Source organism: Vipera berus, assembly GCF_964194415.1.
Source record: "Vipera berus genome assembly, chromosome: 1".
In the NCBI taxonomy this organism is placed as follows: domain Eukaryota; kingdom Metazoa; phylum Chordata; class Lepidosauria; order Squamata; family Viperidae; genus Vipera; species Vipera berus.
In genome coordinates, this window is record NC_138202.1 from 68020502 (window position 1) to 68034922 (window position 14421).

General features: G+C 42.0%; 1 protein-coding gene across 1 annotated transcript in view; it reads right to left on the reverse strand.

The window, feature by feature from the left end:
• RPAP1 (RNA polymerase II associated protein 1) overlaps positions 1–14421 on the reverse strand; it is a 72832-nt gene that overhangs the window by 28405 nt on the left and 30006 nt on the right. Inside the window, exons 10-16 of the mRNA XM_081330124.1 lie at positions 11982–12083; positions 9356–9523; positions 7277–7468; positions 6206–6340; positions 5478–5657; positions 4171–4328; positions 2852–3031 (exon numbers count right to left, since the gene is read on the reverse strand). Of these exons, the coding sequence (XP_081186250.1) occupies positions 2852–3031; positions 4171–4328; positions 5478–5657; positions 6206–6340; positions 7277–7468; positions 9356–9523; positions 11982–12083 (1115 nt within the window). The remainder of the gene's footprint in view (positions 1–2851; positions 3032–4170; positions 4329–5477; positions 5658–6205; positions 6341–7276; positions 7469–9355; positions 9524–11981; positions 12084–14421) is intronic.

A 14421-nucleotide genomic window follows, 5' to 3' on the forward strand; every position in this document is an offset into this window, starting at 1 on the left:
TCATACATTATTCTATTTGTGTGGCTTGGATTAGTGTGATCTGTGAAAGCAGCCACTGTACTTGTAAACAAGGATAATAATAATAAAAAAGTTGGAAGGAACCTTGGAGATCATCTAGTCCAACCCCCTGCTCAGGCAGGAAACCCTATACCATTTTGGACAAATGGCTGTCCAGTCTCTTCTTAAAAACTTCCAGTGTTGGAGCATTCACAGCTTCTGGAGGCAGGTTGTTCCACTGATTAATTGTTCTAACTGTCAGGAGGTTTCTCCTTAGTTCTAGGTTGCTTCTCTCCTTGATTAGTTTCCATCCATTGCTTCTTGTCCTGCCTTCGGGAGCTTTGGAGAATAGCTTGGCTCCCTCTTCTTTGTGGCAGCCCCTGAGATATTGGAACACTGCAACTTAAAATGCTGAGTACAGCCATAATGGTTGATAAACCACCATGGTTAAACTTACCGGTATATGACTCAACATAGAAATGAATGATTTTACTGCTTCAACCCATGCAGTTATCACTTGGTTGTTCGTGTAGAACAGTGGTCCCCAATCTTTGGGCTTGGTGACCCAGCTGGGGGGGAGGGGAACTGGGCCCCACCTGCAGCTCAACTTGACAAGCAGTGGGCTGGTACACACACACATGCACATGCAACTCATGCAGCCCAGTTCCAAATAGGCCACAGCCCAGTAGTGGGCCACAACCCTGGGGTTGGGGAACTCTGGTGTGGAACAAATCATCAGATGTCATAAAAAAAGTTACAAATTAACCCAGGAACATGCTCATTTTGCAATAGCATTTTATCCTGCTGCTGGACACATTAATTAATAACCTCTAGCAAATGATGGAAACTGGTATTCTTACAACATCTTATCGTACAATATTATCCGAATCCCTTGGCAATTCCTTTTTATTTACTGTATTTGAAAACATCCTCACAATTGTCCAAGCCATGTTGTTTCAATAGATCCTTCACTAAGCTGAGTATTTATAACTTCCCATGTGATTATGCTTTCTTTCATTTACATGGTCTAATTGCTCTTCAGTCAGCTGGGTATTTACTCTCTCAGCTGATTAGCTTTTCAATCAACTTCACTGTCAACCTCAATTTCTACAGCAAACATAAACATTGACATTTAGTGGCCTCAGTAATGAAACCCTGGGGGAAACTTATCAATTATTCAGTAAATTATTAAAATTTACTTGTACTCACCCTAAAGGGAAGTGAGGAAATTAACAGAAAGGAAAATATACAAAATAAAGGAACAAAGCAAAAAAAAAAGACAGCTAACAGTCCTATTTAAAGGGCAACTGTGCAGCAGAACTGATAATGTAAGTTTTTTTAAAGTACTAATCACAATGCACAATGTCAACCCGTGATTTAATTTTATCTTTCTTACAATAAAAAATCACTATCTCCAGTAAACAGATTAAAAAGATTCAGAGCACGAAGGATAAAGAAGAATGTATAGAAAAGTTAAGAATTACATGTAACATGTAACAAAAATTTAAACTCTGACAAGAAAGGCAACTCTGAATACTTAAAAGCAGTACTGGCAAGTTGATACTCAGAAAGAAAGCTTTCCAAAATCAAGGAAAAATAAAAGCAAATAAATTGCATTCTCTTTCTTTCTTGTTCAGATGCCTCAGCAAGATTTGGTCTCCTCAATTATTTTCATTGTAGTTTGCCAAATAAACATTACAAGTTAAGACTTCCAAAAAAAGAAGTGGTCCATTTCCAAATGTTTACAAACACAGTTTGACAAGCACTACATGCTGGGGAAACACCCCCAAATTCCCTTCATCTCTTCCCAACCCCGCCTGCTTCTGAGTTTCTTAGCGTTCAGTCGTTCATTCTTGGAAAGTTAGACCAGATGGAATGAGTTTGACCCAAAATATTTATGTTCTTACAGCATCTGCAACTAGTGACAGAGAATTTTAGTGGAAGGGAAGCAGTGGAAAGAGGTAACTTTAATGGAAGAAGAACAAGAGATTTGAGAGAATGCTGTGAAATAACATAAGGCAACATTCTCCTCAGTGAATTTAAGCAGATCCAAATCTGGTCAACATCCAAGTGCCATTAGAAATAATACATTCATCATCTTGAGTTCCATGATGAAAAAAATAGACTTCTCCCATCTTTTTTCTTTTTTTCTGAGAAATTGTTTGATCTGCCAAATTCTTTGTTTATCATGTCTTTGATGTTTGTTTGATCCATTTTCTCTCACTTTATCTTTTCCCAAGTTAAACTTGATGACTGCATGGACAAATCCAAGCAATTTTCTAGGCAACATGGAAATGAAGTATCTACGGAGATTCTGAGTCATCCAGGTCATGGCTGTCCCAAAGTTGCTTTTTCAAAAGGCAACTGGACTTCGTTTTTCCTTGAAGATGTTTCACTTCTTACCCAAGAAGTGAAGAAGAAGAACTGAAGAAGCTTTTTGGATGAGAAGCGAAACATCTTCAAGGAAAAACAAGTCCAGTTGCTTTTTGACAAAGCACCTCTGGGACATGGAAATGAAGTGGCTTTTCACTTATTTTTTTCTAGGACTGAGACACAATAACTAGCCCAGCCTGTTAATTTCTGTACTCTAAAGCAAGACTAAAATCATGTTTCCCTGTTCCCTATAATCCTAGTCCAGCACCCTAACTACTAGACTAAACTGGGTTTCATCTTCTGTTATCAGTATATTATTATTATTGCTATTATTATGTTTACAAAATATAATACAAGCCATTTTTTCAACACAAAATCACTATAAGAATATTTTGCTTCTGGATATTCAGAGAAATGCTGCAGAAGATTATTTGTAGGGAAACAGAAAGATAAAACTGCTAGCAGGACAAAATGACTATACCTGCTAAGCTGGGCTTGCAGTTCCGTTTGGCAGCTAGCTGTCTGAGTCACTTGAGTAAGCAAAGTCACAACAGCTGCAGCTCGCTGGATAGAAAGTTCAATCAAGGTGTTATTTTCTTGAAAACTGCTGGTCAATTGGGATAAGGATGAAACTATCCTCATTAACACAGGATAAAGATCTCTGTAAATTGCAATAGAATGAGATGCCACAGAAACACGTTAGCACAGTCAAATTATTTTTTTTAAAAAAAACCTCACTGAAGTCAAAATCAAGTTACAAGTCATTTATAGCAATGTGTAAAATATTTTGAATTTAACATTCCATTTTGAGTTCAAAACAGCTGTTCTATGCTCTGGTTTCTCTTCAGATCATATAAAGCAGCTGTTCCAGAAGTGGTCTAATATTGTTCTATAAGTCTTCCAAAATTAAAGGATTCCTATTTTGAGCTTGAAAGGAAGTTATTTTGGATTTGAGACGCCAGAACGGTCAGAAAACTTCCAATAGGGAAGAAGAAGAAGAGAAACAGAAAATATTAACATTTTAAGAGATCAATTATGATTCCAAACAAGTGTATCATTCCTAGTTGGTTGCTATTTAAAACAAAATTAATTACTTATTTGGAGTTCAGATCTTTCCATACAGATCAACACTGGATTTTGCATCAGTTATATCTTATTCCATCTTATCTTTTATCCACTTGGTTGGAGATCAGCCTGGGAAAACAGGAGGAAGCACTGACACTTCCCTCCTAATAACTAACATCCAGTTTCCAAAGTTCAAATGTGGATCTTGCTAAAACCATCCTAAAAAGTAGCATTGATACATAAAATACCTCTAGCAAAGAATATAATCAAAGAGGAAACTTCCCTGTAATTTAATAAGCAACTCCTCTCCTGCCAGTTTTTTTAGATCCTTAATGGACTGACTTCTGTTTTGCTTATTCTGGTTTATTCAGCCAAGTTATTCCAATTTATTCAGCCTTTGTTTAGAAGAATATACAGATAAACAAACCATGTTTGATACATTAGACGCCACTGAGTTATGATTTTTATGTACAATATGTAATACCTTAACTTCTAGAAGAGAAACTTGCATTTTTGAACTAAATTACAGCTGTAGTTTATCCAAGCTACTCCATCACGTATCTGCTAAGGCCAATTTCCATCTATTGTGGCACTTAGGTGAGAAGAGAAATAATAAATGAGCCAAGGACTATACTATAGCATCTGAGAAAGGCAAGAAAAACTTCCAAATAACTCAGAAGCTTTGATATTCTTGGAAGTGAAATTTGAAGTGCAAACACCCAGTCAAAACCGTACCGATAGAGATCACATGCTTGACCATAACCAGTGAGCACAGCCCACAGGCGGAATGCTTCTGTGCTTATATTTATGGCTTCCTGTCTCCTTAGAGAAAGGTCTTTGGGATCTTCAGCTATAAACCGGCTCAGCCGACTCTTCATCTCAAAATGGTTTAGCTGTAAATAACAACCAAATGTTAAGTAAGATTTAGGACGTATAATGGGGTACCGAGAGAAGAGAGTTCATACTGATATCAAGCAGAATGTAATAATGCTGTTATCTTACTTAGTGGCTTTAAAGAGAATCAGATAAATTCATGGAGGTCAGATCTGTGAATCCCTATTAGGCACGACAACTAAATGGAACCCAAAGATACTTTTTCACAAGACAACTCGACTTTCACTTTCAGTTGCCTTGTGGAAAAGTATCATTGGGACAACTCATGACCTGGATGACTGAGAATCTCCATAGACAAAACTAAATGGAACCATACAAACTGAAATAAAATGCTCCTGAATATTAGTTACTGGTGGACAAGCCAAAGAACTATTGTCTTCCTGTTATGCTTATCAGTTTTCTCCATGTGAATGGGAGACCAGATGAATTTATGGTCTAGCACAGGGGTGTCAAACTCAATTTCATTGAGGGCCGCATCAGCATTGCGGTTGCCCTCAGGGGGCTGGGTGGGTATGGCCAGGGTGGGTGTGGCCTACTGGGTGGGCGTGGCTAAAGTGCATATGGCCTACAGGGTGGGCATGGCCAGCTGTACATTGTTCGCATCAAGGGTGCCTTTGGGGGCCTGGGCAGGAGTGGGACAGATCTGAGGGTCTCTGGCAGGAGAAGGGTCTCTGGGCCAGGGCCAAGGCAGTGGGGGCCGTTCCCTCACTGTTTCCAGGATGGCTTCGCGGGCCACATGAAACCACTTCGTGGGCCGGATCTGGCCCCCGGGCCTTGTTTGACATGTCTGGTCTAGCAGGAGGCTTTTCCATGGGAATACGTGCATTAAAAACAAATATTCTTCCTTTATATATTAAACATTGTCCCTGCTTGCTACAAGACCCCCTACGCTAATGCCTTTCTTTCATGCTTCTCTTCGTTGAAGGCTCCAGCTCCTTTATGTACAGAGTTTAGAAAATCATACATGATTTATTTCAGGTACATTTGTTTCCTCTGTGCAAATTTGAATTCTATTATATGCATAAAAAGAATGCCAATTAAATGAAAGAAATGGGGAAACTGCCTTCTTTACTTCAATCCTATTTGGTTAATTGCACATTTTACTATTTTTAATTAGCTAAGCCGTAGTGGCTGAAAATAGTTCTTACCAGCCTGGCAGCTGTGTTTCGCCCTCCACATGCCAAGACTCTAATGAGTTTCATGGCAGTGGGACATGGTATTCCATGTAGGCTTACAAGCAGTTTCCCGGGTTCAGCTGGTCTTGGAGTCCATTGGGTGGGAAGAAACTCTCTGGCAATAGTCTCAACAAGACGAGGGCAATCAAGGACCTGTAAACATGTATTTTAACAAAAGTCAGTGCTATAAAGCTAACAACCTTTCATTGTAGTGACAGAGGTACCTTGCAAAATCTTTCCAGAAAATTGGCAATGCCCCTTCTTTCTATGATTTCTCTAGTAGAAAAGTGCAAGGAATGAAAAAAAATGTGTTGTTTCAAATTCTGGATGAAAGAATGCAACTCAGAATATTCCATTTTAAGCTTCTAAACTGGCTGTGTTCTGGTGGGGCAAAGCATTTCGTCTGGAGTTGTTCTGGCTAGACTGGAAAAAAGTCTGGAAAGGCAATCCAGTCGCAAGCCAGCCTGCTACAATTCAACCACTGTTCTCAGAATGGTAGGAACTGTCTAAACAACTCTGGTTGACATGGGCTGAGATTGTATTGACCTCAGAACACAAAACTTGTGGACCTTTGTTTTAAGGTCAGAACACTTGGAATGGCAATTTCAAACTCAAAAAGTATCAAACGTGGAATATCTGGCATAGCCTTGCTCACTTATGTTACATGCTCTTTTCTAATGAAGGACATTTACAAGACTTACCTGGACACAAGCCTCAGTGGAATGCCTTGCTACGCGAATGAGAATATCTAGAATCTGCAAAACTACTAATGGCACAGGCCGCATTACTTCCAGGATATATCTCAAGCGATGAAGTATCTTGGTCTTCAGAAGTCCCTAAGATACAAACCATGCAATTTATACTACAACAATGCTAATACTAATAATTAAATCCACAAACTGATTTTTTTTTTCATTATTAAGTGCTTCAGGGGTTACTAGCTATTCCTTATAGAAAGTTACTGCTATTTTATAATTGGAATTTCAACAACTTGCTCAGGAAGATAGAAACATTATCTTCAAAGAGGAAAAGAGATGGCTGGAGAATTCAAACTGTCTGGAATTTAAACGATGACTTGTCTGTATGAAAGGACCAGATTGGACTACAGAAATGGCTTTTATATTTACATTTCAATTGATACAATCTCCTCATCTGAACATAAGTCAGACATGTCAAACTCGCGACGTCACGTGACGTCGCGCAACTTATCGGGATGGTTTTGCCATTGCCGGCAATGGGGTGGGCGCGGCTTCCGGATGATGCATCCGGCCCGTGGGCCAACAGTTTGACACCCCTGACATAAGTCCTTGAAAGATACCAAGTAAGCTATCTGCGATAACCACTCAGATGTAACTGCAACAGAGTTACCCTTAAAAATTATCTAATATTCTCCAGAAGTGTGTCATATGAGGTATGACATCTCTAATTTTCATGATAAAAAATAATAACTCCAAATTGCCACCATTCAAATTAATGAAAGTCAGAAAATTTACAGATCAAGTACATAATTGTACTAGCCTCTCTGAGCCTAAATCTACATTAACTGCAGAGATCTTCTTGTGGAGGTGAACCCTGATCAAAAGCTCTTCAAAGCAACTGGCTTTTTATACCAATGTAATCCGCTCAGTTTTTAGAATGCTAAGAAAAATCAGTGACGTATCTAATGGAAAATTTGGCTTGATTGAGGAAATGTTCAGCATAGCATTGATCAATTTTTACTCAAAATAATATAACAATGAAGGAGTTATTGAGGTATGATTTTGGACGTTTACCTTTACAACATCATATCGTGCAACTTCTGTATCTGGCTTGCTTTCATCCTTTGATTTTTTCCCCGGTGTTTTTTTGTTTGCAGTTAGCTCATCACCTTCCTCTTCCTCTTCAAGTTCTCCTTCCTCACTGTTTGGTATTAAAGGGTACACAGTCATGCCCTGGTACCAGGCAAAAGCCTTGTCAAGGTATTCCTGGAAGGGAACAAACATCAAAAATCTCTCAGAGGAGAGAAAACATGGATTTATAGTTAAATCAACTGAGATTCAGAACAGATGGAGGAGGATCCAGATTCAACTCCCAGCATCTCTGGTTTGAAAAGGGGGTTGGGAAGTAATACTGAAAAAGGTCTTGTTGAAAAGTGCTACTTTTAAATAAGTAAAATGGTCAGATTTTCATAATTTTCACTACAAGTCTCTTTGTTTAAGTTCTAAATGTTTGCAGTCAGGGGGTTTGATGCAATACAGATTTCCTAGGAGAGGAAAGGAAGGAAAAGCAAGGGAGGTGTCAAATTGATTTTGCCCTAACATGCATCTCCTCTCCAATACCATCACTCATTCCAACAGGTCCTTGATTTGAAAGGAAGGAAAATGTGGCATACAGATCTTCTAAATTTTGATGGAACAAACTTAATCCCAGTAGCTGGGTCTGATGATATATCTTTGGTCTAAAAGAACTCCATGGAACTACATAGCTTCTTTGGGGAAAGTTAGCAATTAGCCTTATCACATTCATCAATTCCCCAGTAAAATAACTTAGAAGTCCTGAATCAGCCACTGAAAAATAATGCTAAATTCTGAATATTTTTGGAAATTTGGATTTTTAAAAAACTATATAAAATGTAATTAAGCTTTCTTCTTAACCTAACTCTGTATACAACTGGTGTCAAATTCGCTGCATCACATGACATGTCGCGACGTATCACAACTTTTTTTGCATTGCCCGAGCTAGGGTGGGTGCGGCCTCCGTATAATGCAAATGGCCCGTGGGCCAGTAGTTTAACACCCCTGCTATATACTCTCTCTGAGGTACACAGCTTGGAAAGTAGCAAGAAACAGAGAAAGCAAATTTATTCTGTTTCTTACTTTACATCTGTTTAATTAAAAATAAGCACAATTATCCACTATCATATTAATGCTCATTTCCCAAAGGTCACTTTAAAGGAATGCAGAATAAAGACCACTTCCTCTGGCATTTTGTTTATAATATTTGTTTTAAATTGGCTACCATATTGTCTGGAAATAAACCACAGGTGATTCTAGCTGACCTGATTAATTCAAAACTAGAAAACATAATTATTTATGCTATTTATACCAGTTTCTACACTATTCTCCAATCAAGAGACTCCAAGTGGCTTACATTCCTGGTACAACAGATTTAAAACACAACCGTTAAAAAGACAGCTCAACAAGAATCAGAAAATGTCCACAATATAACCACTTCTACAACATCTATTTATTCAATTTTTTTACAATTAGGACAGTTTTCATGGTACAGGAACTAACAGACTCTTAAAAGAAATAACTAATGAACTATATTGTGTGATTCTGTGTTATAAAATGAGGACACCGATTATTGGGGGCAATATACTGGCATTTGTAAATTGCTCAGAGAGTGCTGTAAAGCACTATGGAGAGGCACATAAGTCTATATGCTATTGCTATTATTGTTGCTATTTCCAAAAGAAAACATTCAGGACAATCTCTGAATAATACTTAATATTTGCAAGATGTTTAAATGGGAACACAGTTGTTCAGAAGGTGAGCAAGCACTAACAGAAAGTCAGATACAAAAGCTTAAAGCAGGGGTCTTCAAACTTGGCCCTTTTATGATTTGTGGACTTCAATTCCCAGAATTCCTCAGCCAATGTGCCTGGTTGATGAATTCTGGAACTTGAAGTCCACAAGTCATAAAAGGGCAAAGTTTGAAGATCCCTGGCTTAAAGCCATCACTTTGATGCCAGACATCTATAGAATAAGGAAAGAAAACATCCATCTCAAGTTAAGGAATTTAGCTATTCCTTTCCTTTTAGTGAGCAATGAAGTCTTTTAAATAGATTCAAGCATTTTGCAGATACAAACCTCATCATCCAAAGAGACAAGCAGTGCATGGAGAGCATGGACCGTGGCTGCCATGACATTATCCACTGGATCATCCAAGGAGAAGCGGAGTAAAAATAGAAAACCAGCATCAAACAACACCTGTAGAACATTTCCTTTCAGTGAGGAGGCAAACTCTCCCGCCTTGGCCTGAAACATACACCACAAGCAAACCAGCATTAACGTGGATGATAACATTAGTCCTTATCAGTTGGGCCCCAAGAAAATTGCCTGGGACAGCAGAATAGCTGCTCCTGCACTGCTCCTTCTTGTGTCGTGGGGCAATGTGGGAAGGCCTTCCGTGAAATGGAAGATCACTGACAACAGAAGCAGAGATAGCCGAGGCTAATTCTGTATATAACTTAGTCCTGTCAAACAGGTGAAAAGGGCTAGTCTTTAGCAGGTCCTGCTTCACGTCATACCACAGAAGGATAAGCTCCAAAAGGACAATGAAATCTGGAGGGGTTGCTGGCTACACTTTTACTTTGCTTTTTGGTATTTCCAAAGAAAAATGCAAAATCAAGGACAGGGTCTAGCTGTTATCTGAATATTCTACCTGAATACCACGAAGAATAAGAACCCAGCCAAAATGTTAGACTTAAAACAGTGTCAGATTCAGAAACATTTTATCATATTTTCCTATTGCTTTATAGCATGGATCAGGGGTAGGCAACCTCGGCTCTTTTATGACTCATGGACTTCAATTCCCAGAATTCCTGGCTCAGGAATTCTGGGAGTTGAAGTCCATGAGTCATAAAAGAGCCGAGGTTGCCTACGCCTGGCATGGATAAAGCTTATGTTTTACTACATTCCGGGCGCTGTGAATTCTCTAATACCCTTTTGATTTCAGGTGGGCAAAGAAGGAATGGGAGTGAAGAAACATCTGAACTTCTTTAGTTTCTTCCAAGGCTATTTGTTTTTAATTCCCCAGAGGCTAGTATGAGAGCATTCAGGGGGAAAAAGGGAAAGTTTACCTGCACAGTTTCTATAGGACCACCCTACCTGCAGCCACTGATAGCCAGACCAAGTTAGCTCTAAATCTAAATGCACTGCCAAGTCATCAAGTGAAGGTCTGAGGGTTCAAACCCTATTGAACAATTAACACAGCGCATCTTGTAAAGAGGATGTCCGTTGTGGGATGGAGCTAGCTTGTACCAGCTTATGAGAGCTGATTGTTAAAATTTTCAGGAATTTTGCATGCTGGCTGAAAGCAGAGCTGAATGCTTAGATCTAATGTCTAGATCAGCAGTTCTGCTACTTGTGGAGCTGGCAGAACCAATTGTTGTACATTTATTAGCACACCACTGGAAGGTACCTATGCCTGAAGAGTTCCAGTTGTGTAGTGCCTCCTACTAGTTAGTAGCTAGTACAGCACGTAATAGATTTATGCATACTATATTTCTAAAGGAATTTTTAATGGTTCACATATTGGGCAGGAGACCTAAGTTGGTGTTCTCAACAAATTGCTAAGCACATTGATTTGTGCTTTAGATTATAAGCCGCCCTGAGTCTTCGGAGAAGGGCGGGATATAAATGGGATTAAAAAAAATTGTTGTATCTTATGATTTATGATGTTTTTTATGTTGATTGTGATCATGATTTATCACTGTTGCTTGTACCATATTTCCCCAAAAATCAGACCGACCCAAAAAATAAGCCCTAACTTGATTTTTAGTGTGTGCCTAATAAGCCCTACCCCTAAAATAAGCCCCAGTTAAGATCATCATCTCTGGGGGATGGGGTTGGTCAGCACAGGAGGCGGCCGCATGGCATGTCTGGATCACCTGCCTCTCCCCCTCCCCTGCCTCTGCCACCGCCTGCTGCCAGTGCCACCGTGCGAGCCAGGCAACTGCGTGGCACATCCAGATCACCTGCCTCTCCCCCTGCATGTCTGCCTCTGCCTGCTGCTTGGTCAGGTAATCAACTCACAGCCAAGGGGCCAGTGGGCTGCGGCTGCCAGACACCGTTGGCCCCTGCACACTCACCGCCTCTTATGCGTGCACTGGGGGATGGGGCGCCCAGCAAGGCTGATCACCCTGATACCGTGTTTCCCTGAAAATAACCCCTAATGCATCTTTTGGAGCCAAAAAAATATATAAGACCGGGTCTTATTTTCGGAGAATCACGGTATGTACACTGAGAGCTTATGCACTGGAAACAAATTCCTTGTGTGTCCAACCACACTTGGCCAATAAAGAATAAAGAAAAAATGAAGAATAAATGGAAAAGAGATTCCCAAAGCAAATTACAGGCTATATATCAAACCTGAAAATCAAATAGAAATGGAAATTACCAATGGGAAAGCTACTTGCCAGAAGATGTCACACTGTTACATGTTGATACAATTCAAAGTGTGAGCAAGTCACAATGGTTCAGATCCGGCATTGGCATCAAACCGCATCTTTTGCCAAGTTCTTTAGGCATGAGTGACTCCCCTGAATCCACCATACCTTCTCCCAGTTTGCAGTCAAAAGCTACACCTCTATATTAGATATAAAGATCTTATATTGTCAACTTCACCTACCACAACGCCTAACAAAAAGATCACGGAACTCTATAAAAGCACCACTGAGAAAGCATCCAAACACTACGCAAACTCTGAGCTTACCTTCTGGACAATGAGGCCCAGCACTTGTAAAGCCAGCGTCCTTTGCTGAGTGACATGGCTACGAGACAAGTGGAAGAGCTCTTGCAGTGAATAGCCAGCCCTCTGTTAACAAATAAACACAAAAACAGTCAAGAGTAATTAGAGTGTATAGCACGCTATCAGCAGAAAGGAGCAGTAATAGTAATGCCACCTCAGACCATTTTTCATTTCTCTGAATAAAAATTGAATTGAGCAAAGAGTTACAAAAAGTCATCTTCTACCCATCTTCCATACCATTCATACCAGAGTATGATGGCAGATGCAGATGATGTGCCTGATAATCTGCCTAAAGGGGGACGTTTACAACAAAGGCAACTGCAAAACAAGAGCTTCAGAGGAATTACCGTATATACTTGAGTATAAGCCGACTCTAATATAAGCCAAGACCCCTAATTTTACCCCCCAAAATTGGAAAAAGTTAGTGACTCGAGTATAAGCCGAGGCTGGGAAATGCAGCAGCTCACCTTATGCTCCTCTCCAGAGATCTTCCCTCAGCAGCGGCCGGCAAAGTAGCTCGCACGCGAAACAAGCCTGGCAGAGGAGCCGGAGCGGCGAGCAGAGGCGCCCGGCCCAGATCCTGCAAGGCCCGGCCGAGATGCGCCCCCAGCAGTGGAGCTGCTCCGGCTCCTCTGCCGGGCTTGTTTTGCATGTGAGCTACTTTGCCTGACGCTGAGAAGACCCGCTTGGGCACTCGGGTTGGTGTCAGTCTCCGCAGGCCCTTCTCGTTTCCAGGAACGTCAAGCGCGCTTGGCTCCCCACCCCCACGGCAGGGCAGGGCAGGGCAGAGACTTGCTCGCCCTTCTGACGGCCCTGAAGAGAAACGAAGGGCTTGCAAACTCCCCGCGAGAAGCTGGGCGAAGCGCGCGGCTGGGCGAGTGTGTGCCTGCGCGCGTATTTACGAAAGAAACGCTCCGAGAGTTCTTCTTTCTCCGCCCCCTTGGGGGGAACTCTAGCGACTGCTGTAGCCGCGCTTCTCTTCTCGGCTCCGAAAATAGGGATTTCTACTCTCTCTCTCTCTCTCTCTCTCCCCTCCCCACCCCGCATTCTCCTGCCTCTTCGATTGCGACAATAAAAGGGCGAAGGGTGCGCTGGTTTCTTCCTCCTTCCTCCCCCCCTCCCCTCCCCTCCCCGATTGTCAGGTGTGGCTTCGACTTTAGTTTTTGCCTATGGTGCTAGGGAGTTGCCAGTGGTGGGATCGTTTTCGGAGTTGCGTGCTTGGCCCAGAGGTGCAAACAAAATGTTTGGAAAAAGGGGGGTGAGGTGGGATGGGGTGGGGTGGAGGAAGCAGTTTGCGAAGCAGCCGAAATGGGGGTATATAGAGGATGGGAGGTTCCCACCGAGAGAGCCAGCAGAGTTGTTGTCGAAGCGCGTCACACGCCTTTCCAACCACCAGAGAAGGGAGGAATAAGAAAGAAACACACACACACACACACACACACACACACCAGGAAATCGAGGAAGCTTGCGTAAGATCTGAAGGAGACACAATCGTGGGAAAGGCACCGAGCGTGCCGTGGAAAAAAAAGAAAGGGTGGACTTGGGCTCGGCTGGTTTCGCAACGGGAAATGGGAAATCCCCGCAAAAGATGCCGGGGTCGACAGCGTTTTTTCTACCCGGAACAAGCAAACGCTGCCCCAAAACTGGGGCGTTTCAAGCCATGGCTCCTCCGGCAACAGTCGCTTAAGCTGCAGTTCATCCGGTTCCCCCAGCCTTTCCAAATATTCCAGGCTGGAGCATTCACTCCCTCCGCAGTTCCTCCAGCCATTACGAGCCATTTCTGGTTAAGTTCAAACAAATACAAGCAGATTCAAGCCGTGGCTCTTTCCGCCCCGAAAATCAGCTGATCGGGCGTTTCAAGCCGCGGCGTTTCAAAACGGCCACAATCTCCCGGCAAGACCTCCTCTGCAGTTCCTCCAGCCATTACAAAGCAACTCTGGTCAAATTCAGGCCGTTTCGGTCTAATTCAGGCAGATGCAAACAGATTCAAGCCGCGGCTCTTCCACCCGAAAATCAGCTGATCGGGCGTTTCAAGACGCGGCGTTTCAAAACGGCTACAATCTCCCGGCCAGACCTCCAGCTGCCTCTCGCCGATATGGAGGGCACCAACGCCCCCAAAAACAGGGACGACAAAGCAGTCTAGTCATCCAGCCCTAACGTGGAGGCATTATGCACTCCAAGGGCGCCCCCAAGACCACCAAACCACACCAAACTCACGGAGCTCACGGAGCTCAGCTCGACACGTCCGCCATCTTAGTTGAGCCTGTTAACAGACTTCATCAGTTCCAAAATCAAGATCACACCGGCAAGCTTTGTCAGTTGTCACTCGCGGCAGTACAAATACACTAGTACGGAAAGCTGCCGTTCACTTTCGGGGGGAGGAAAAAAAACACAACAACACCGC